The sequence below is a fragment of the Balaenoptera acutorostrata genome, chromosome 8 (genome assembly GCF_949987535.1).
Source record: "Balaenoptera acutorostrata chromosome 8, mBalAcu1.1, whole genome shotgun sequence".
In the NCBI taxonomy this organism is placed as follows: Eukaryota; Metazoa; Chordata; class Mammalia; order Artiodactyla; family Balaenopteridae; genus Balaenoptera; species Balaenoptera acutorostrata.
In genome coordinates, this window is record NC_080071.1 from 39873771 (window position 1) to 39894339 (window position 20569).

At 37.4% G+C, this 20569-nt stretch overlaps 1 protein-coding gene across 12 annotated transcripts in view; it reads right to left on the reverse strand.

Annotated features, from left to right (window-relative positions):
- Nucleotides 1-579: 579 nt before the first annotated feature.
- ZNF385B (zinc finger protein 385B) overlaps nt 580-20569 on the reverse strand; it is a 432563-nt gene continuing 412573 nt past the window's right edge. For 10 of the 12 annotated variants that reach the window (XM_057551853.1, XM_057551852.1, XM_028168595.2 and 7 more), the window contains 4 exons: nt 5142-5387; nt 4175-4353; nt 3496-3597; nt 580-2057 (listed from right to left, as the gene is read on the reverse strand). In XM_057551853.1, coding sequence (XP_057407836.1) covers nt 1839-2057; nt 3496-3597; nt 4175-4353; nt 5142-5387 — 746 coding nt within the window. In that variant the 3' untranslated portion in view covers nt 580-1838. The remainder of the gene's footprint in view (nt 2058-3495; nt 3598-4174; nt 4354-5141; nt 5388-20569) is intronic. The other 2 variants (XR_009009118.1, XM_057551854.1) reach the window with 2 other exon arrangements.

Sequence of the window (20569 nt, forward strand, 5' to 3'; positions counted from 1 at the left end):
TGCTGGAATTCCTGACCCCTGAAATTGTCACATAATAAAATGGTTTTATTTTAAGCCACTATGTATTAGAATAGTCAAACAGAAAACCAGAAAAAACAGTGATATATTGCTCTTCACACTTAAAAACAGAATGAAGTGGAAGAAAAGAAGGGTTGGCTGATTAGAGAAGGTCAAAGGGGAGGAGTGGAATCAAATCCTCTAAAAGGAGATCATTATTGCATTGGACACAAATAAAAGATGAGTTAGGAATTTAGAAGACTCACAGAGTGTTTAAAAATTGTGTCACAATTTTTGGTAGACCGCTACTGTGATTTTGGGCCACACTCACAACTTTGGTTCAACTTCTTAGAGATTCAGAGAGAAAACAGCAGTAAAGTCTTGCTTCATGCAGCTGCTGTGAACAGTAATGAATAAAGATGACAAATAAATATGCTGCAAATAAGAACTGAAAATGCTAAATATGTAAGAAGCAATCTTTGCACCTACTGAAAAGCCTTCATCAGATGATTTCAAATTGGAGGTGTCTAAAGAGAAAACAACTTTGAAAATACAAACAGATTTTTATTTTTTGTACTTTTATTGAAAAGGTACATTTAAAAAAATACACAGACATTTTACCATTTACAGATTGCAGATATAGATGCTCTAAAAGAGTTCACTCTATTTTGCTGTCTTATACCTCTTGCCCCTGATATGACAAACATTCCAGTCCTGTTGATATCAGCTTAGAAACGGGGGCATGGGAGCATGACCTGCAACAGATTCAGTGAACAGAAAGACAGATTGTTCAATTATAAATTTTTTAATCTTCTGTACATTATTGCATTAGGGAGCCACAAAATTATGTAGCATCATTACAAATGAAAACAGGTTGAAAATGAAGAAGATGATGTAGAAATACATGGATTCATTGTCTTCTTGCTGAACACACAAGAGGTGCAAAAATGTGCAATTTAGGAAGCTCTTTTTCTGTTTGCATACATTTGCTTAGCAACTCAAACTGGTGAGGAAGCTACAAAATAAGTTAAACAAAAATAGCAGACAGGTAGTAATTAGAGCTATGTTATATGGCTTTCTATTTCGTTTAAATATCACCAAATAAAATGTAAAATAAAGAAAATACGTTATCTTTTGTTCTCTTAAAGAGAAAATTCAAAGCTACTTTGCTTCCTAACATTTACACAGCAACTAAAAATGTTTAATTCAGACAAGAGATACAGATCTAGTACTACACAGGATACAACAGTACTTGGGTCTAAAACAGTACACAATCCCTGTCAACAATAGTACACCAAAAAGAAAACGCTGTGATCCGTTGGTAAGATGGTATCCACAAGTAAGCACTTGTGTTCATCTATTTTTGTTCCACACTAGAATGTGCCCAGTTGGATTCCAGGATTATTTACAGACGTGTGAGGAAGACCCTAGTTTTCAAGTCTGTCAGGAAAATATTCCATATTGTTTCTAAGCCAGATCACACCCACGGAAAAATAGTCAGAAAATGATATATATGTATATATGTATATATATATATATATTTCCTGACCAATACATTTGCAAGAAACTAAATATCTCTGATACACGAATTGTATGGGGTAGGGCAGGGGGAGGGACTAGGGAGATAAAGCTTCTGCTGCTCAGATTCCGAAATTATAGGAGCGGCCCCTAAAAGCACTCTTGAATCTAGCAACTTACTCTTTGGAGTTGGGGCTCAGGTGGTACGCTGCATTTTGCAGTTGGGTGGGACACTGCAACACCAAATGCTCAAATTGCTGAATCCTTTTGGCTTTCCTGCTCTACTTTCCTACTGGCCTCAACCGTCTGGGGGCTTGCAGACATTAGTACGGGGCGAAGAGGATGGAGGCGGGAGTGGCGCGGATGGGGCCGTGGCCGGGCCTCAGCAGAGCTGGAGGGATGGCTGGAGCCTGGAAGAGCGAGGCCGACGGCCGGGGTGGCAGTGACAGCGCGGAGGACACTGCCGCCGCCGCCGCCAGGGGCGAGGACAGGAAGGCCGGGGCCAAAGGCTTCATCATATCCTTCTGGAATGCAAGTTTTGCCTAATAGAGGGAGAAAACCAGGAGTGGGGTGGGGAGATTGTTTTGAATAACAGCAGCACAGATATGTTCATAAGTAAAAGAGAGACATTCAGAAGTCAAAATTTTAAAATCTTAACTCTCAGAAGTCAAGACATGATTATTTTCACAAAGCTGGTTTCAAAGCCTCTTGGCATACCTTTTCTTTGATTTGTTTCCATTTCAACTCTTTTCTGGTGGTCCTTGCCCCTGGGCACTAGGACAGAGGAAAGCCTCTCTGAATAGATACTGAAAGTATTTTATGCTGCTGCTCACAAGGAAAAAACAAACACACCCAGAAGGTTTCCTGCTTAGATTATGGAGCTCAATTCAAACTAATGACTTGTTTTAAACCACAATGAGGCTTTTTGGAGAATATGCATTACCCTTTACTTCACCTCTTAAAAAAGCCGCACTGGGTTAGGTAACTGGAGTTTGGGACATTGGGGACCCATGAACAGTCATGAAAACAAAGTCAGTTTACACTGCTCTGGCCACTTAAAAAGTATTACTTGAAAAACTGCAGCTAACTCAAATTTGTCATTGGCAATGATTGTAAATGGGCTAGAAACTTTCTCTATTTAAAAGGAATCCCAAGGTGGAATCTTCCTGTGAAGTAAGAAATCAATCCTTAATCCCTCTCTTTTGCAATCAGGAGGAGCTTTGCAAGCTGGATTTGCTTAATGCGTGTAATGCCTGCGTGCAGCATCGACTGAGCTTTGGAAAAACTGGAGGTAATGTCAGTATCGCCTTCAGCTGGCCAATCCCAGCTTTCAACCTCAGCAGAACACCACGCTGGGCTGAGTCCCAGGGAGACTAGGAAATCCATCCATCTGGGTATTTATATGACATCTATTGGTGGAGCCCCTTAATGTTTTTACAAAGAAACTGAAAATAGCACATTTTGAGAGCAGGTAAGACAGGCTGACTATCAACATGCTTGCTAGACAGGGAAAGAGAGAGGAATACACACAGCCACTGTACTTTCTGGAGAAAGAGAGAGAAAGAGGTGGGGGGAACACCCCAGAAAGGAGGAGGATATTAAATAGATGGATTTTGTGTTTGGAAAGCAATCCCTTTCCCCAGATTTAACATGTTCCAAGATTCCTCAGGCATCACTGCCCTTGTTCCTGAGCCTTTACTTTTCTGTATATGCTGAAGAAGGGAATCTCTTGAAAAGGTCCTGGTAAAGAGTAAGGTATTAGCCCTTAAAGAGGTTCAGTTTCTTTTTTTCTAAGGAAACTTTCTTCAAGGTGTCCTCCAGCAGGGACTAAGTTCATTCTAAAACTTCTCTCTTTGAGGGCTATTTAAGTTCAAAACCCTTTCAGGACCAGTTAGACCCTAGGCCCTCCTTACCCACAGTGCCTGCCCCAGCCAGGAAGGCTGCCCCACAAAAATAGACAAGTAGGCGAAGTGAACTTACTGCTAAAATGCTTGGGCTCCGCTGGAGTTTATTGTAAGGGCTGTACTTCGGCTTCAGTGGTTTCCCTGCAACTCGATCCTTATGCCTTCTGCTAGAAATGTGCTGAAAAAAGTTTGATGCATTAGCTGAATCTACATGTGAGTTTTATGCCATGTAAACTATATTTCCTAGACAGAGGTAGTTGGTTCCTCCATTCCCAGTTCTAGGTCCATGGTTCCATGGTGGTGTGGGTAAGATCACCACACTCTCTACATTAAGACTTGCTCTTTACTCTATTGTAACACCTCTCTCCCTTTCCTTTCTCTGTAGCACTCCTCCGACTTTGCCTGGTATTACCACCGTGACTAATGAGTCTGTCTCCCTAACCAGATTTTGGGTCCTTGGAAGACAGGCTGAACATTTACTATCTTAGAAGTTCCTGCTCAACTGTAAGCTCCAGGTGACTGTTGTGCTCACTGGTCTCTAACACCAAGCCTAGAGCCTGACGTATAGTAATAGTAGGTGCACAGATATTTGGTACTTTTTCTTCCACATAGCACCTGTATGTTGTATACCATAGGCATCCTATAAGGTTAGGAAATTTAACTGTGAGCAAAGTGAGAACCATTATATAGATTAGGAGATACATAGTCAAAGGGTGACCCCAAGCGACAGTGACTACTAATTCAGGATACATTACCTGTTTGAGCTGAATTTCTGAATTAACGTGAACATCACAGATTTCACAATGAAATGTCTTGTTCTGTAGTCCTGACCCCTTACTGCCATTCTGCATCTTTAATCTTGATCCAGGTCTAGGATAGGACTTAATTGGACCAGCCCCATTACGAGCTTCAACCATGGTCTTGTGTTTAGATCCTAAGACAGAAAGAAACATATATTAAATAGCTATTTACGGATTATATGAAGCTCTTGAAAAGTTTATCTTCAGGCTGAACTTCCCAATACTTTTTTTTAATGATGGTTTTAATGCTAATTATAGATTTAACACATTTTCACTGTAAAAAATGGGAAACCATGAGTATATAATAAAATATAGAGAGGCATAAGAAAACAAACATTATCTCTGTTTTCACCTCCCAGAGATAACCACTGTTATCCTTTTAGTGTATTTCTTTTCAGCTTCTTTTTTTGGTATACTGAAAAGTGTATTTTCAAAATTGGGATCATGCTAATTAAATATCCCGAAAATTTCACATATCAAATCATATACATATTTTCTTATAATTACACTTTAATGGCTGAGTAATATATTCTATCATATTGGGACTATAATTCGCTCAACATTTCCCTACTGTGGAAATATTCGGTTGTTTCCATTTTTTTCTCTTAGAAGAAGTGTGTTGCAGTGAACATTGTGCATAGATATTTGTCTTCATTTCTGTCACTTCATCATAATGAGTTTTGGGAAGTATTAGATGCTTTTGAGAAAATAAAGAACAGAACAAGTTTTATCCCCAACCTACTTTTGCCTTGTTATTTCTAAGGTTGTTATAGCGTACATTTCTTAAAATCACTCCTTCGAATCAAAAAAGTAGAGAAGACCGAAGAAACCTAACGTTTGAACAACAAAAGATAAGGTATTCTGATGGGAAAAGGTGGATCTTGTTATAAACGTTATTTAAATTTAAACGATAGATGCTGACCTGTGTTGTGTGCCTCTAGCTGTGACAGGGAGTTCACAGCCACTTTGCATAGTGAACAATAAAGTAACTTTTTGGCTTTTTCTTCTTCTGATTCAGAAACAGTACCAGGAGCTCCGTTTGTGCTCTTGGAGGGAGAAGTGGCTGCTCCGGGTGGCAGGGGTGTTGTACCAGGTTTGAGGAGAAATGAGCCACCTTCAGAGCTTGATGCCTGACTGGAACTGCTGACTTTCAACTTCCCTTTATCTTCTAAGAGAGACACAGAGAGAGAATGTTAAGGCCTCATATACCATACAGACACAGACAAATTGACATAAAGGAATTAAAAATAGAAATCTGATTTCTAGATGTAGTTTTTAAAAAATTTTTATTTTATATTGGAGTACAGTTGATTTATCAACACAATGTTGTGTTAGTTTCAGGTGTTCTAGCAAAGTGATTCAGTTATACATATACATGTATCCATTCTTTTTCAGATTCTTTTCCCATATAGGTTATTATGGAATATTGAGTAGAGTTCCCTGTGCTCTACAGTTGGTCCTTGTTGGTTATCTATTTTATATGTAGTAGTGTGTATATGTTAATCCCAACCTCCTAATATATCTCTCCCTGACCCCCCTTTCCCCTTTGTTTTCTATGTGTAGTTTTTTTTTCCAGCGCAGCTTTTAGTTCATTGAGCTTTATTGAAAAAGAACTCCATGGCATTGGTTTCTGTATCAGGTCACCCCAAGATCATGATGACTCACGAAAAATGACTTTGTTCTCCCATTTACAGCAGGTAACTTTCTGTCTGATATCCCTGAGTTGTAAATATGTTCCTTTAATAGATAGGGAAATCAGCTACCTTCCAATCTGATTAAATGATATGATGGTAACATGAAATAAGACATGTAATGGTAGTTTCATTTGACTACTCATATTTTAATTATGACATGAACATAAAGTTAAAATTCAATTTTTACACCAAGTTAAATTTTAACCTTCAGGTGTAGGGCAGAGGCGAGGGAAGAAACATGGTTAATTTTGGTTATGATTAGTTAAGTTTTTGCTGCTCTTTGAATGGCAATGCGATTTATCCAAAAGACAAGATTTAAAGATTCCATCCATTATACTTATTAATTACTGCCAGTCTGAATCATAAGTTTTAAATAATGACATTAACCACAAGCACTATATGAGGATTAGCCAAATCATTTACAGACATCTTGGCATTTTGATCATGTAGCTACTAAATGTTTATAATCCTTGAGGCCCATGTGCAGGCTCTAATAGGGGTCACAGTGACTTTAACAGAATCTAACACTTCACGGTTCATCTGCTATTCAAGACAGGCTCTGTTCAGTGGCTCCTTTGGGAAAGAAGGTGGAACTTCTAAGGCAACTGCAAAATCCATCACAAGTTTAATCCTAGGAGAGCCTTGCTCTTAGAAAATGTCTGTAGGTATGCTGATAAATTCTCATTAAGACAGAAAGGAGGACTTCCCTGGTGGCGAAGTGGTTAAGAATCTGCCTGCCAATGCAGGGTACACAGGTTCGCTCACTGGTCCGGGAAGATCCCACATGCCGCGGAGCAGCTAAGCCCGTGCGCCACAGCTACTGAGCCTGCGCTCTAGAGCCCATGAGCCACAACTACCGAGCCCACGTGCCACAACTACTGAAGCCCAAGCGCCTAGAGCCCGTGCTCTGCGACAAGAGAAGCCACCGCAATGAGAAGCCCGTGCACCGCACCAAAGAGTAGCCCCCGCTCGCCGCAACTAGAGAAAGCCCACGTGCAGTAATGAAGACCCAATGCAGCCAAAAATAAATAAATTAATTAATTAAAAGAAGAAAAAAAAAGAAAGGGAATTAAAACTGAAAATTTATTTGTTAATTGCCCTAGCTAATTTGGAACCATGTACCATGGACCTGGATGACCAAGAGGGAAGGAATGACGAGGGAAACAGCAGTGAGGTTCTGTGTGTCTCTTCTCTATGTGGGGCAAACCAACGCTTTCACACACATCAAAATGAGGGGAGATCATAATTTTACTTAATTGATTTAGGGATCAGCAGTTGATTTCCATCCCTTTTTCCAAGCTGGATCCATCCATGTCAAGACTGGACATAGCAGGGATACTATAGATGAATTCCAGGTCTGGATGGTGTTTGGAATAAAGGAATATTCAGATCCCTTTTAATCCTTGGTTTTCACAATCTATATTCCTTTTCAGCAAGTTTATTAAAACTTCAGGATGCCATAAAGTATGATGGAAAAGATCTCAGACTTTTACTAAACTGACCTCAATAGTATGAGAGAAAGAAGTAAAATCATTCTTCCTAAATGGTAGTAGTAAGTAAATTAGATTGAAGATTATTTCAGGCCTGGTACTCTCTTTTTTTTTTTTTTTTTTTAATTTTATTTTTATTTATTTATTTATTTACTTATGGCTGTGTTGGGTCTTCGTTTCTGTGCGAGGGCTTCCTCCAGTTGCGGCAAGCGGGGGCCATTCTTCATCGCGGTGCGCGGGCCTGTCACTGTCGCGGCCTCTCTTGTTGCGGAGCACAGGCTCCAGACGCGCAGGCTCAGTAATTGTGGCTCACGGGCCCAGTTGCTCCGTGGCATGTAGGATCTTCCCGGACCAGGGCTCGAACCCGTGTCCCCTGCATTGGCAGGCAGATTCTCAACCGCTGCGCCACCAGGGAAGCCCCTGGTACTCTCTTATCTATAAGGATCCCTCAGACTGAATCTGCAATTTTATAGATTGAAGATTGAAGATTGAAGAAGATTGAAGATTGAAGATTATTTCAGGCCTGGTACTCTCTTATCTATAAGGATCCCTCAGACTGAATCTGCAATTTTATAGAACTCACAAAGCAGCAAAATAATTCAGTAATCTTAAGATTTGCCCCTATGGAATTGCTCAGTTTTTTGTGATGGAATCTTAAGTTATTGCATAGCAAAATCTTTCCTGGCTTCAAGCATTTCATAAGATATTTTATATAAATTCGATCTAAAGAATCTGACATGTTTTAGATATTTACTCAGTCTTTTACTCATATCATTATTTTAATGTCCCTTATGTTGGTCTCTCTCCTATACTCTTATATAGAATTTTATAATTTACAAAGTGCTATCACTTACATTATCCTTTTATCTCTTACAACTTGTGACTTGTGAAAAAGTTTCAAAAAACTTGTGAAAAAGATAAGGCTGACAAGAATTATTCCTACCTTAAAAATGTGGAAACTGAGGCTCATCAATATTAAATAATGTCCCACAGATTAGTAAGTAGCATAAATGAGCATATTTTCTCTAACTATTCACCATGTAATGTATTAATATTCCTGCACAAAGAGAGGACTTCGTATGGCGTTAACATTATAAAAGGCATACATTAGTCACCTGGAGATGTGAAAAAGCTGTTGCTTTGTTTTACTATTACAGTTTAGTTTCAAAGCATATTTGCCTTAAATGGAAATACCTACACTATTCAACAATCATCTGATTCAGGTTACATTGAGAAGACAACAGAATTGTATCTTTTTCTCTATATATATCCCTATTTCTTTAAGAAAAAATACACAGATTTCCTTTTTACATCTCCTTTTCAAAAGAGGTCATTTACTCATTAACAAATGCATATTAATAATATGCTGATTGCTGACAATGTGCTAGACACCGAAGAGGATAGTAAATAAAGTAGGTGTAGACTTTAAGAAAGTAATAGTTTAGCAGAGGAAATGGATAGTCATTCAGAGATCTCTGATTTATTATAGAAACTGGCAAGAGGCATGAGAGCATAGAATTGGAAGTACTTACTTTTGGTTAGGAAGAAAGACATTTTTCATAAAGGAAGTAGCATTCTGTCTAGGTTTTGAAGACGGGTTTTGAAGATCAGATTTAGATAAGTATAGAATAGGGTGAAAAGGAGTAGGAAGTGAATGGCTAGAAGTGGACATGTGAGGAAATGCTTAGGTGTTAGAAAGCTTGGGGTTTGCTGGTGAATACCTGGTAGGTGAGGATAGAAGATGGCAACAGGTGTAATGGGAGATACTATTATAAAGATGGACTGAGTCAGAAGGCAGAGAATATTTTAAAACTAATAAAGTAGATACTAAGGGTAGCTGGTTTCCTTTTAAAAAATATTAAGAGGTGTGGAGTGATTAAGATTTACATGATTTAACATTTAGATAAATTATGTTTTAGTTTTTATGCCCTGGATAGGTCAGAGTCTTAATCTTTGAGAATATTAGGAACGTATTTTGACTTTGGAACTGTGTAAATGGCTCCATCATATGCAGGTAATTCTGCTACTGGATTGATACTAGATAGTCAATAAGACTGATCCTAAAATCAGGAAAGTCCCTGATGCAATAATTTATTTAAATTGTGGCATTCTTTCTGGGTCTGTAAACTTATAAGCATCAAAGCCTAATTTTATTATTTCTCATTTTAATTGTTTGATATTTTTATCAAAGTCCATTATATTATTTCTCTTCCCTTAGTGGCATTTTTAAAGCCTTCTTATTTTGTGTATTTGGAAGTTTAATTAATGTACTGTTTACTTCTGTTTCTTTTAATAAAGATGCATGTCATCTGGAACTTCTGGTTAATATGAATTCCATTTTCAAGTATTCCCTCACCTAATGTTAATTAGCAGGTCTTCTGAGAGTCTTAATTATTTCCTGATTACTCAAACACCTTTTCTAAGGTTTTATCCGACAGGATTTTGAAGCAAAATTTGCTAAGTTACATCAGAATTGCCCTTTGTAACAAATATCCATAATTTATTCATCCAAGTGAATTTAGTTCTTCAGAGTAGCCTTCTTGGGAGGTCCCACTCTGACTCACTTATTTTCCAAAGTGCTAAACATTTTGAAAATCTCTCTTTTTGGAATTGTTTTCATATCCAGTTGATAAACCAGGTGAAGGAAGTCCACTTTCAATATTTACGTGTCACTCTTATTTTTTACTCCAAAAATTTTACTCAAATTAACCCAGCTTTTAGCACTATTTCACTCAAATACAGCCTCAGAGCACTAATACCCTAACACAGAAGATGAAAAGAACATGCCAGAAGTCTGAAAGCAGTTTTCAGAAACTAATCCTGTTGGTAAATAGAAGAGTCATGTCCATTGATAGGTCTTAACTTTAAAAACAATTAAAATAATATTCTAACCACATCATAGATCTTATTTTGAAGTAGAACTTTGGAACCTATAATCAAATTTTGATTTCACTTATGAAGTTTACTCTTGATTTAATGTTATCAGTATAAGAAGTCTTTTCTAATCAGGTTTCAACAGTTTACTAACATACATATTTTATACAATAGATTTATGCTTGAATAGAAAATAGTCAGACAAACATTTAAAAAAATTAAAATCACCCATGATTCTATCATCTAAAATAAAAGTCAACAAACTTTTTCTGCAAAGCACCAGATGGTAAATATAGTGGGCTTTGTACGCCATACTGTCTCTGTTTCAACTTTGTACTGAACTTTGGTATTACAGTAGGAAAGCAGCTACTTGCACATGTGATTCAATAAACTCTTTTTACAAAAAATAGGCAGCAGGCTAGACTTAGCCTGCAGGTAGTAGTTTGCCAATCCTTGACCTGGAATGATTATGTTTTGATATCTATTACTCCACACTATTTTTTAAACAACAGTATATATGAATAGACAGAAACATAATATTCTGTAACTAACATTTGTTGCTTAGAAATAAATCAAGAATATCTTTCCATGTCAATAAATGTAGATAGAATTGGATCATGATTTATAAAACCAAATGATATTTACTTATATGGCTGTACTATAATTTATTCAACAAATCTTTTGATGTTTGGGTTATTTCTGGTTTGCACTTTTACTAATGTTAAAAAGATATTGAGTGGGACTTCTATTGCCTCCATTTCATTCCCCCGTCAGACAACTTCAGGCCTTGGTGATCTGCCCCTCATACTAGGTGAGGTAGAGGAAAGGAAGGTTGGAGAGAGATGGGGCTGGGAATGGTTAGAACTCAAAGAACCTGCAACCTCAGTTTGGCATGGCTGAATGGGTTTTCTTTGGGTCAACAGGACATCTTGAAAGGTGGCCAGGCTTGAACCATGTTATTGGTACAAACACAAGAAGGCTGATGACCAGGACCCTGGCAGCAAGAGCCTGAGGAGTGGTGGGGACTGAGGAAGGATTGGAGGAACCACATGAAGACCTTACACATGGTCCTTGAGAAGCATCTGGACACCTACCATGCAGAAGCCATCAATGATTGTTCTTATGTACAACAACATTTGCCCTCCCCCCTTCCAATTACTTCTCCTATCCCTAAAAATTGGAAAGGGCAAGAATCGAAATGATATGATGGGGAAGAAAGAAAGGGCAGGTTATGCCTCTTCCCATGGTCCAACCTGAGCCAGGAGGAAGGGAGTATGCAACTGGGTAAGAGCCTAAAGTTTCAAATAAGACTGGACTTTCTGATATCTGACAGTGTCTTTGAGGAATGAGAAAGGAAGATTCAACAGAGTATCTAGGCAATCATGTTTGTACTCTGCTGAATTCACATATATTCAATAAACAATTTATATAAACAGCATTGTGTACAGACATCTCTGTATACTCGTCTGATAGTTTCCTCAGGACCTAAACTTTGAGGAGAAATTGCTGGGTCAGAAAGCATGTACATTTTTGAGCTTGTGATGCACATTGCCAAATTGCCCTACAGATGGTTATACAAGCTAATACTCTTAGAGCTTTGTAAGAGATTGCTGGCTTCCCTGTACCTTTACCAGCCTAAACGTCCATTGTTTTTGCCAATCTGACAGATGTAATACAGTATCTCACTGCCAGTTTGATTTACATTTATTTTTATACTAAACAGATTTGAATGCCTTTTCATAAGATTAATGACGATTTGTGTTTCAAAGTAATTTTTTAAAAAATTCTTAATTCTAAAAGGGAACAAAACTCTTGAACTAAATGCATTTTTGGAAGTTAAAATTTTTACACTAGATAAGTAAACTTTACCATAATAACAAGCTTCCTTTTATACACAACTAATATATATATGTGTGTGTGTGTATTCTATTCAAGTATAGTTGATTTACAATGTTGTGTTAGTTTCAGGTGTCCAGCAAACTGATTCAGTTATACATACATATATATCTATTCCTTTTCAGATTCTTTTCCCTTATAGGTTATTACAAAATATTGAGTATAGGGCTTCCCTGGTGGCGCAGTGGTTGAGAATCTGCCTGCTAATGCAGGAGACACGGGTTCGAGCCCTGGTCTGGGAAGATCCCACATGCCACGGAGCAGCTGGGCCCGTGAGCCACAGCTGCTGAGCCTGCGCGTCTGGAGCCTGTGCCCCGCAACGGGAGGGGTCGCGATAGTGAAAGGCCCGCGCACCGCGATGAAGAGTGGCCCCCACTTGCCGCAACTAGAGAAAGCCCTCGCACGAACCGAAGACCCAGCACAGCCAAAAATAAATAAATAAATAAATTAAAAAAAAAAAAAAAAATATTGAGTATAGTTCCTTGTGCTGGACAGTAGGTCCTCATTGGTTATCTATTTTACATATAGTAGTGTGTATATGTTAATCTCAAACTCCTAGTTTATCCCCCCTTTTCCCTTTGGTAACCATTAGTTTGTTTTCTACGTCTGTATACACAACTAATACTGTTAAGTTGGTTGGAGCATGGTTCTTAGAAGCTGAATTCAGGGGCTCGATCCTTATTTCAAGAAGTTTGCTTTTATATAGAACAAAAAAAATGGCCGAATAGCTGCTCCAGGCAGTTATATCTTAGAGTGATAGTAAAAGCAGCAATAATAATCACAAGTTAATAGCTGACACTAATTGAATATGCACTATAGACCAAGCAGTATGGTAAGAACTTATATTCATTATCTCCCTTGTTTTTCATACACTCTAATGAGGTAGACATTTTACTATCTGTACCTTTTTATTTCTTTTTTATTGAGGTATAACTTATATACTGTAAGGTACATAAATTTTAATGAATTTATACATAGGTATACATTTGTGTAAACATAGATATAAAGAAAATATAAGATATTGATATATAAGATATAAAGATATAGAATGTTTCTACCACCCTAGAAGGCTCCATTGAGCCCCCAATCAGTTGATACTCCCCCTCTCCTCAAAGATAACCACCATTCTTATCTCTATCAATTTAGATCAGTTTTGCCTATTTTTGAACTTCATATAAATGGAATCACCCAGTATATATTATTTTATGCCTGGCTTCTTTCACACAACATTATGTCTATGAGATTCATCCATATTGTTGCACATAGAAGTTTGTATTTTTCCTAATGGCTGGATAGTATGCATTGTATGACTATGCCACAATTTATTTATCTACTTTACTATTGATGAGCATTTGAAATGTTTCAGTTTTCAGTTTTTGCTATATTGAGTAATGCTACTATAAATATTCTTATACATGTTTTTGGTAGACATAGATACTCATTTATGTTATCTATATCTATGTCTATATAGATATATATATCTTCAGTAGATTCTGAAGAGTTTTCCAAAATGGTAGTACTGATTTATATTTCTACCAGCAATGTGTGAGAATACCAATTGTTCCACATTTGCTCTAACAAATAGTATCAGTGTTTTCAGTCCTTTTGATTTTAGCAGTTCTGGTGGAGTTGTGGTGGTTCAACCAACCTTCTTTTGGTTTTAATTTGTATTTCCCTAATGACTAATGATATGGAACACCTTTGCATATTTTTATAGGCTAATTGTATATCGTCTTTTGTGAAGTGCTTGGTCAAATCTTTAGCCCATTTTTTAAAAAGTAGATTCTCAGCTTTTTTCTTATTGATTTATAGGAATTCTTTATATAGTCCAAACAGGAGTCCTTTGTCACATACATGTGTTACAAATCATCTCCCAGGTAGTGGTATGCTTTTCTCTCTCAAAATGTATTGCAACTACAATTGTTCAAAAAGAAAAACAACCAAGGCTTGGACAGATTAAGTTAATTCCCACAGGTCACTGAATTACTAAATGGTAGAGCATGGATTCAAATACAGTCTTCTGAATCCTGAGCCGGTGCTTCTTACTGCTCTTCTGTTTTGGGGAGTAGAGACTAAGAATGCTCAATCTCAGTAACACTTTCTTGAAGGCCTGACACTGTTGAATAAAGCTGAGTGGATGGTATTATCTTTGTATATCTTTGTTAAATGATGCCATGCAAAGCATAGCACATTATAGGCAAAACTTGCTGAGAACCAGACAAATAAATGTTTTAATACAGTTTCTTTAAGGTTGCAACTTTGCATGTAACCTAGGAAAGCAAAAGACAATAGCTTTTAAAGAAGGCATTTCAAGCAAAAATTTGCTTAGGTGTTTTATCTTTGAGTTCTCACTTCTTGGCTAATTTCCCAACAAAGAAGGTCTCTGATTCTCTATGTGAAGTAAAAATTTCCTTGCATTTTTGCTTTTGATAACACATGTCTTGACTTATCAAGCTGTACAAATTACAACTACTAATAGGTATCATTTTCTGCAACTAAGAAATGGCAAAGATTTAAAAATTGTAAACGAGGGGAAGATAAGATAGAGCACCTGCTTGACAGGAGTGTAAAGCAGCATAACCATTCTGAGACATATGTGAAGTTCATACCATTTCACCAAGTAAGTCCCATCTAAGAATATATCATAAGGAAATAACCATCTATCTATGCAACAAATTTAATAATTATCGCATACCTGTGATGTGGTATACACTATTCTAGGCTCTGAAGTTAGAGGTGAAAATATATGTGTATAATATATACCAAATCTTTGACTCAATGAAGTTAATTATCTAGTGGGAAAGGCAGAAAAGTATATATGTATATTTACACATATACACATATGCTTTTGTTATATATACATTTATAAAATATATGTTAAATATATATAAGCATGTATAAAACATGTTTATATTTTACATATATATAATCATATAAAATTATATATAAAATATATGTGTATAATATATACATATATGTATATATGTGTGTAACACATACATATATATGCATATATGTGTGTGTGTGTATATATATATAGTCTCATCTTATTAAGTGTGCTAAGAAGAAAAATAAAGCATGGTATGGTAATAGAGTCAGTTCAAGCCTGTCTGAAGAGGTAATATTTGACAGACACTTGAATGAAATAACAGGAATTCTGGGAAGAAGAGCATTCCAGGAAGAAAGCATAGCAAGTACAAAAACCTTGAAATGAAACAAGCAAGATCAAGGTGAGTGGCAAGAGGGTGAATGCAGGCTGTGAGATGAAGGAGCTGACCAGGGGTGAGATCACATACAGTCTGGTAAAGCATGAGAGAAATCTGGATGTAATCTGTGATTTCTGAGATTTCTGAGGGAGGAGAGAGAGGTGATCTGAGTCACGTTTTCATAAGATCATTTTGACTGCTATGTGGAGAAGAGCTTGTGCAAGAATAACCACATGGAGATGAGTTTGGAGCCTAATGTAGCTGTCCACAGGGAGCCGATGGTGGCTTGGACCAGGGTGGTAGTAGAAAACTGAGCAGTACATTCAGGATATATTTGTGGGTAGAAACAACCAGACTTACCGACTGATTAGATGTGGGGTATCAGAGAAAGAGAGGAATCAAGGATTACTACCAAGGTTTTGCCATGAACACTTGGTGAATGGTGGTGGTATCATTCACTGAGATTAGAGATAATGGTATTTAGGATGGTAACCAAACTTCCTGGTCTGTCAGCCAGGAAAACTTGGCTATGCCTAATTCCATTCCTGACTAATAAACCTCAAGCGAGTGACTCAAGTGATTGGTGCCTTAATCTGAAAACGTGCCAAATACTACCATTTTCTCCTTGGGCTCTAAGAACCAAGAAGATCGTAAAGGTGAGGCAAGGGCTTCAGGTGGATGACACAATGAAAGGTAATAGTTTGGGGGCCTAAGCTCAAGTGACTCACGGTTAATGCTAATGAGATCAAGGTCATGGGTTCTGTTCCATACTCAGGGGCTGTGGATATCTAAATCCGTGTCTTTTGACTGAAAAAAAAATGTGTACCAGTCTTTACAAGTAAATCACCACAACTGGACAATCTGAGCTCACACCCCAGGCCCTAAAGCAATGATTAAAATTTTTAATTTTTTAGGAGCAATATTATTCATTCATTTGCATATTATTTTTATCATTATGATTTTAAAGGACATAAATTTTGAATAGAGTTTTAATATGTGTATTTTGCTTTCAGTGAAAATGCAACAGGTTTTCTGTTTATTGTGTAATCATCTACCATTTGTCAGAGAGTTTTCGAAAAGTTATGAGCCTTGTTCACTGTCACCTACCAACGTCTTTCCAAGATAAGCGTTCCAGAATATCAAATAGTTCCAAAACTTGAGAAAAGTGCTCAGGAAACCAAGGCTACAATTTCAAGAGAATCATACTTTGTGCTTTCTGAGGTCACTGAAGGATATTGCTTGTCAGTTTTTACAATAATTTTCCTTTTTATACTTAGTATTGTACTAAAAGGATTAGGCAACAGAGACATGCAGTGAAAGGACTGCTGGTCATATTCTTTCCTGTTTTCGCAAGCACCTTGTCTAGCATCTCATTATTATTTCAAAAAACAAGGCAATGCCCAGATTACTGCTCAACACTCATTAAAGCAAGTTAGTTCACTTTGATACGGAATTCTGAAATCATTCTCTTCTGCTTTATCTTCCTACTTTCTCAGTAATGAGAAATTAATGGGTGTCAGTCAGAGGACCTACCTACCTTTTTTTTTTTAATCTACTACTATTATTATTTTTTTAGGGTCTTCGGTTGCTGCACTCGGGATCTTTCCGTTGAGGTGTGCGGGCTTCTCTCTAGTTGTGGCGTGTGGGTTCTGTAGTTGTGGCACGTGGGCTCTAGAGTGCACAGGCTTAGTTGCCCAGTGGCACGTGGGATCTTAGTTCCCTGACCAGGGATCGAATCCGCGTCCCCTACATTGGAAGGCAGATTCTTAACCACTGGAACACCAGGGAAGTCCCCAGAGGACCTACTTTCTTAGTGTGGTCTTGCGAGGAATGAAGCTGAAAAGCCCATGGGGCTCTGCACCAGACAAAGAAACACTGCAAACCTGTATGTATGTCAACTCGTGTGCTGCAGAAGACTTCTTAAGCCTTTGCCTCACTTGTCTCCTCCTTATCTACACTTTGACACAGTGCAAGTGATAGAAACCACTAACTGATGACAGATATTTTAAAGTTTAAGGTAGAATTCTACTAAGATAGGTAATGGATTTGCAGGGGGAAAATAAAGCAGCAGCACATGAGCTGCAAGATGAATAAGCCTGTTTGGTACCTTGGAGTTCTTTGCAAAACAAAATGTAATTAGAGATGTACGGATGCTAGAGCATCATCGCTATATCAGTGGATGCACAAAGAAAGGAGGATTCATTTGTAGTCTAACAGGACTGCACCTGTTAAAAGAGTAGGAAGAAAAGAACTACATTGCAGATAATGTTCAGATTATAACAGATAGTTTGCCTCCCTTTATTTATTAGATGTTTTCTTGGAAGGTGATATGCAAAAAGATCTTGGAAAATTTAGTAATAATTTGAATGCACCATTTAAAAGATGTTTTTGAAAGCAGAGCTCTTTTGGTAATGCAATAACCACACACACTTATTTTTAAATTCTGTAAACTTACAGATTAGATTTGCTTAATTAGAAACATATACAGTGAAAAAGTTATATACCTGGAGAAAGGTCAATAAATCAGACAAGTGGGAAAACAGTGATACTATAAGGGAAATATACACAGTCAGTCAGCTTCCCTATGGAAGCTTTACCCTTTTTCTTAAGTCCTCTATTAATACTGCAAATCTCTCATGAGCAAATGTCTGGTCTCCTATTTCTTTTCTTTTTTTTTTTTTTTTAACATCTTTATTGGAGTATAATTGCTTTACAATGGTGTGTTAGTTTCTGCTTTATAACCAAGTGAATCAGTTATACATATACATATGTTCCCATATCTCTTCCCTCTTGCATCCCCCTCCCTCCCACCCTCCCTATCCCACCCCTCTAGGTGGTCACAAAGCACTGAGCTGATCTCCCTGTGCTATGCGGCTGCTTCCCACTAGCTATCTATTTTACATTTGGTAGTGTATATATGTCCATGCCACTCTCTCACTTCGTCCCAGCTTACCCTTCCCCCTCCCCATATCCTCAAGTCCATTCTCTAGTAGGTCTGTGTCTTCATTCCCATCTTGCCACTAGGTTCTTCTGGTCTCCTATTTCTGAGAGAAATGGGGAAGCTCGATGAGTTTACCACTGAAGTTACAGTCTCTTCCCTCTGTACCTATTTTGTTTGCATCTCTGAGGAAAAGGTATCTGCTTCCACCTGGACTCTCTATCTTTTAAATCTTGTCTATCTTTCCTATAGCTCTAACTACTTTGTTTCTACGGGGTTCTTTCTGTTTACAAAATGCTAAAACTTCCATGTTCCAAAGTCTTTCCCTAACTTGGTTCACTCCTAGAACTTTCCATTTGCCTTCTCTTTGGCGCTGAATTTGAAGTGGTCCTGTGAGGTGGCTCTTTCCACTTCCTCTCTTCCTGTCCATCTTTACCCTCCTGCAAAATCCAGGGGTCTCTCCTCAGTCTTCTCTTGCACTGGGCACAAGTTCCTTCCTGAAATGCTCTCCCCACTTGATGTCCAAAACTCTGCCCTTGCCTGGTTCTCCTTCAGCCTCAAGAACAGCTCATTCCAGGACCTGTTCAACAGCTCCTATTCTTCTGTCTGCCCCTAAATGTTGGCATTCCTCAAGGTCACTTCTTGTCCTCTTTTTGAGCATTATGTGATCTAATTCACTCCAATGACTTCCTCTACTACATTGACATAGATTCCTAAATCCACAGGTGAAATCTCTACCTTCCTCACAGACTCAAGACCCCCTTTTCCCTAACAGTCTGTGGGACATCTGTTTCTAGATATTTCCTGGGTATTTCAAACTCAACATGCCTGATACTGTATGGATAAGCTGCTCCACATAGGGACCCATCCAAGCAGTCCCCATATCAACTGATGACATTACAGTTGTATAATAGAATTGTCAGCAAAGACTCTTGAATTCTTTCCTCTTTTATTCTTCCCTCCTTCTACATTTAATGAATGACCAAAGTTTATTGATACTATCTTCTAAATACCTCTTCTATCAGTCTTATTCACATTTTCATCCAGCAGACATTTATTCAGCATCTACCATTGCCCACTGCCTCACTTCGGGCCCTCATTTATTCTCCCTGGATTATCATAAAACTTCTTTATAGGTTTTGTTACTTCTACTCTACTCTCTAAGTCTTTCCCCCTCTTTTCCCTGCTCTATGTTCTCAGTAATCCTTTTCATATAATTATATTTTGATCTTACATTAACTATAATTTTTTCACACTTTCACACATTTTATCTTGGTAATTTATTACCAGGATAGAGATATTCTTGCATCCTAGAAAAATATCTTAATTCAATATGGGGCCCAGTATACAGAAAACCATAGGTGGGCAATACATTTGTTGAAATAAGCAATGTTCAATTCATTGCAGTGCTTTCTAACCTCACAAGTAAAAATACTAGAAAAATTCACTGTTAATAGCTGAATCATAACTAGTAAAATGAATATAGATAGAACAGATAAATACATTTCATCTGTTGATTATGTAAAATACTTGTATTAATGTTTCCAAAGATTATATATATATATACGTATATATATGTGTGTATATATATATATATATATATATATATGCAAGAAATCAATATTTAATGTCTTTTGAGGTTGAAACAATTCTCTTAAGAATGACATCTCCTTGAAGTGTTCTAGGACAGAGGCATAACAACAAACACATTCCTTTTTGCCAGGTCCACTATTTTGAGGTTTGATAAAATGAACAAATCTATGGATTTCATTATCTCCTTTACTAAGAATCCTATACAAACTACATATAAATATTAAGCATGTACCTTTGCCAGAAAATCTAAAGTATATGTGAAAACACAAATATCACAAAAGTATAGCCAGTCTTCTTTGCAACCTAACTGATGTCCTGGTCTCTGGCAATGTTTCTCATGGGTTTTATGTTTGGAAACTCATCAGAGGTTTGTAGCCCAACAACCCACCTGACCAATGTTGTAAGCAGTCAGTAACAAATTACATCGTACTATATTCATCTGAGTTATCAACAATTACACAATTGATATATTTATGCAATAATGTTCTACAAGAAATTCCAAGTACTATGTCTTGTGGTATTATTTAATTTTCCCCATCCTTTGGATAACAGATGTCCATCACTGAAGGTGTCATTATGCAGGCTTTGTACCTTAGTGATGATACCACTCATGACCAACCCAAATCCCCAAGGCACATAAACTTTAGCAGGTGGCCTGA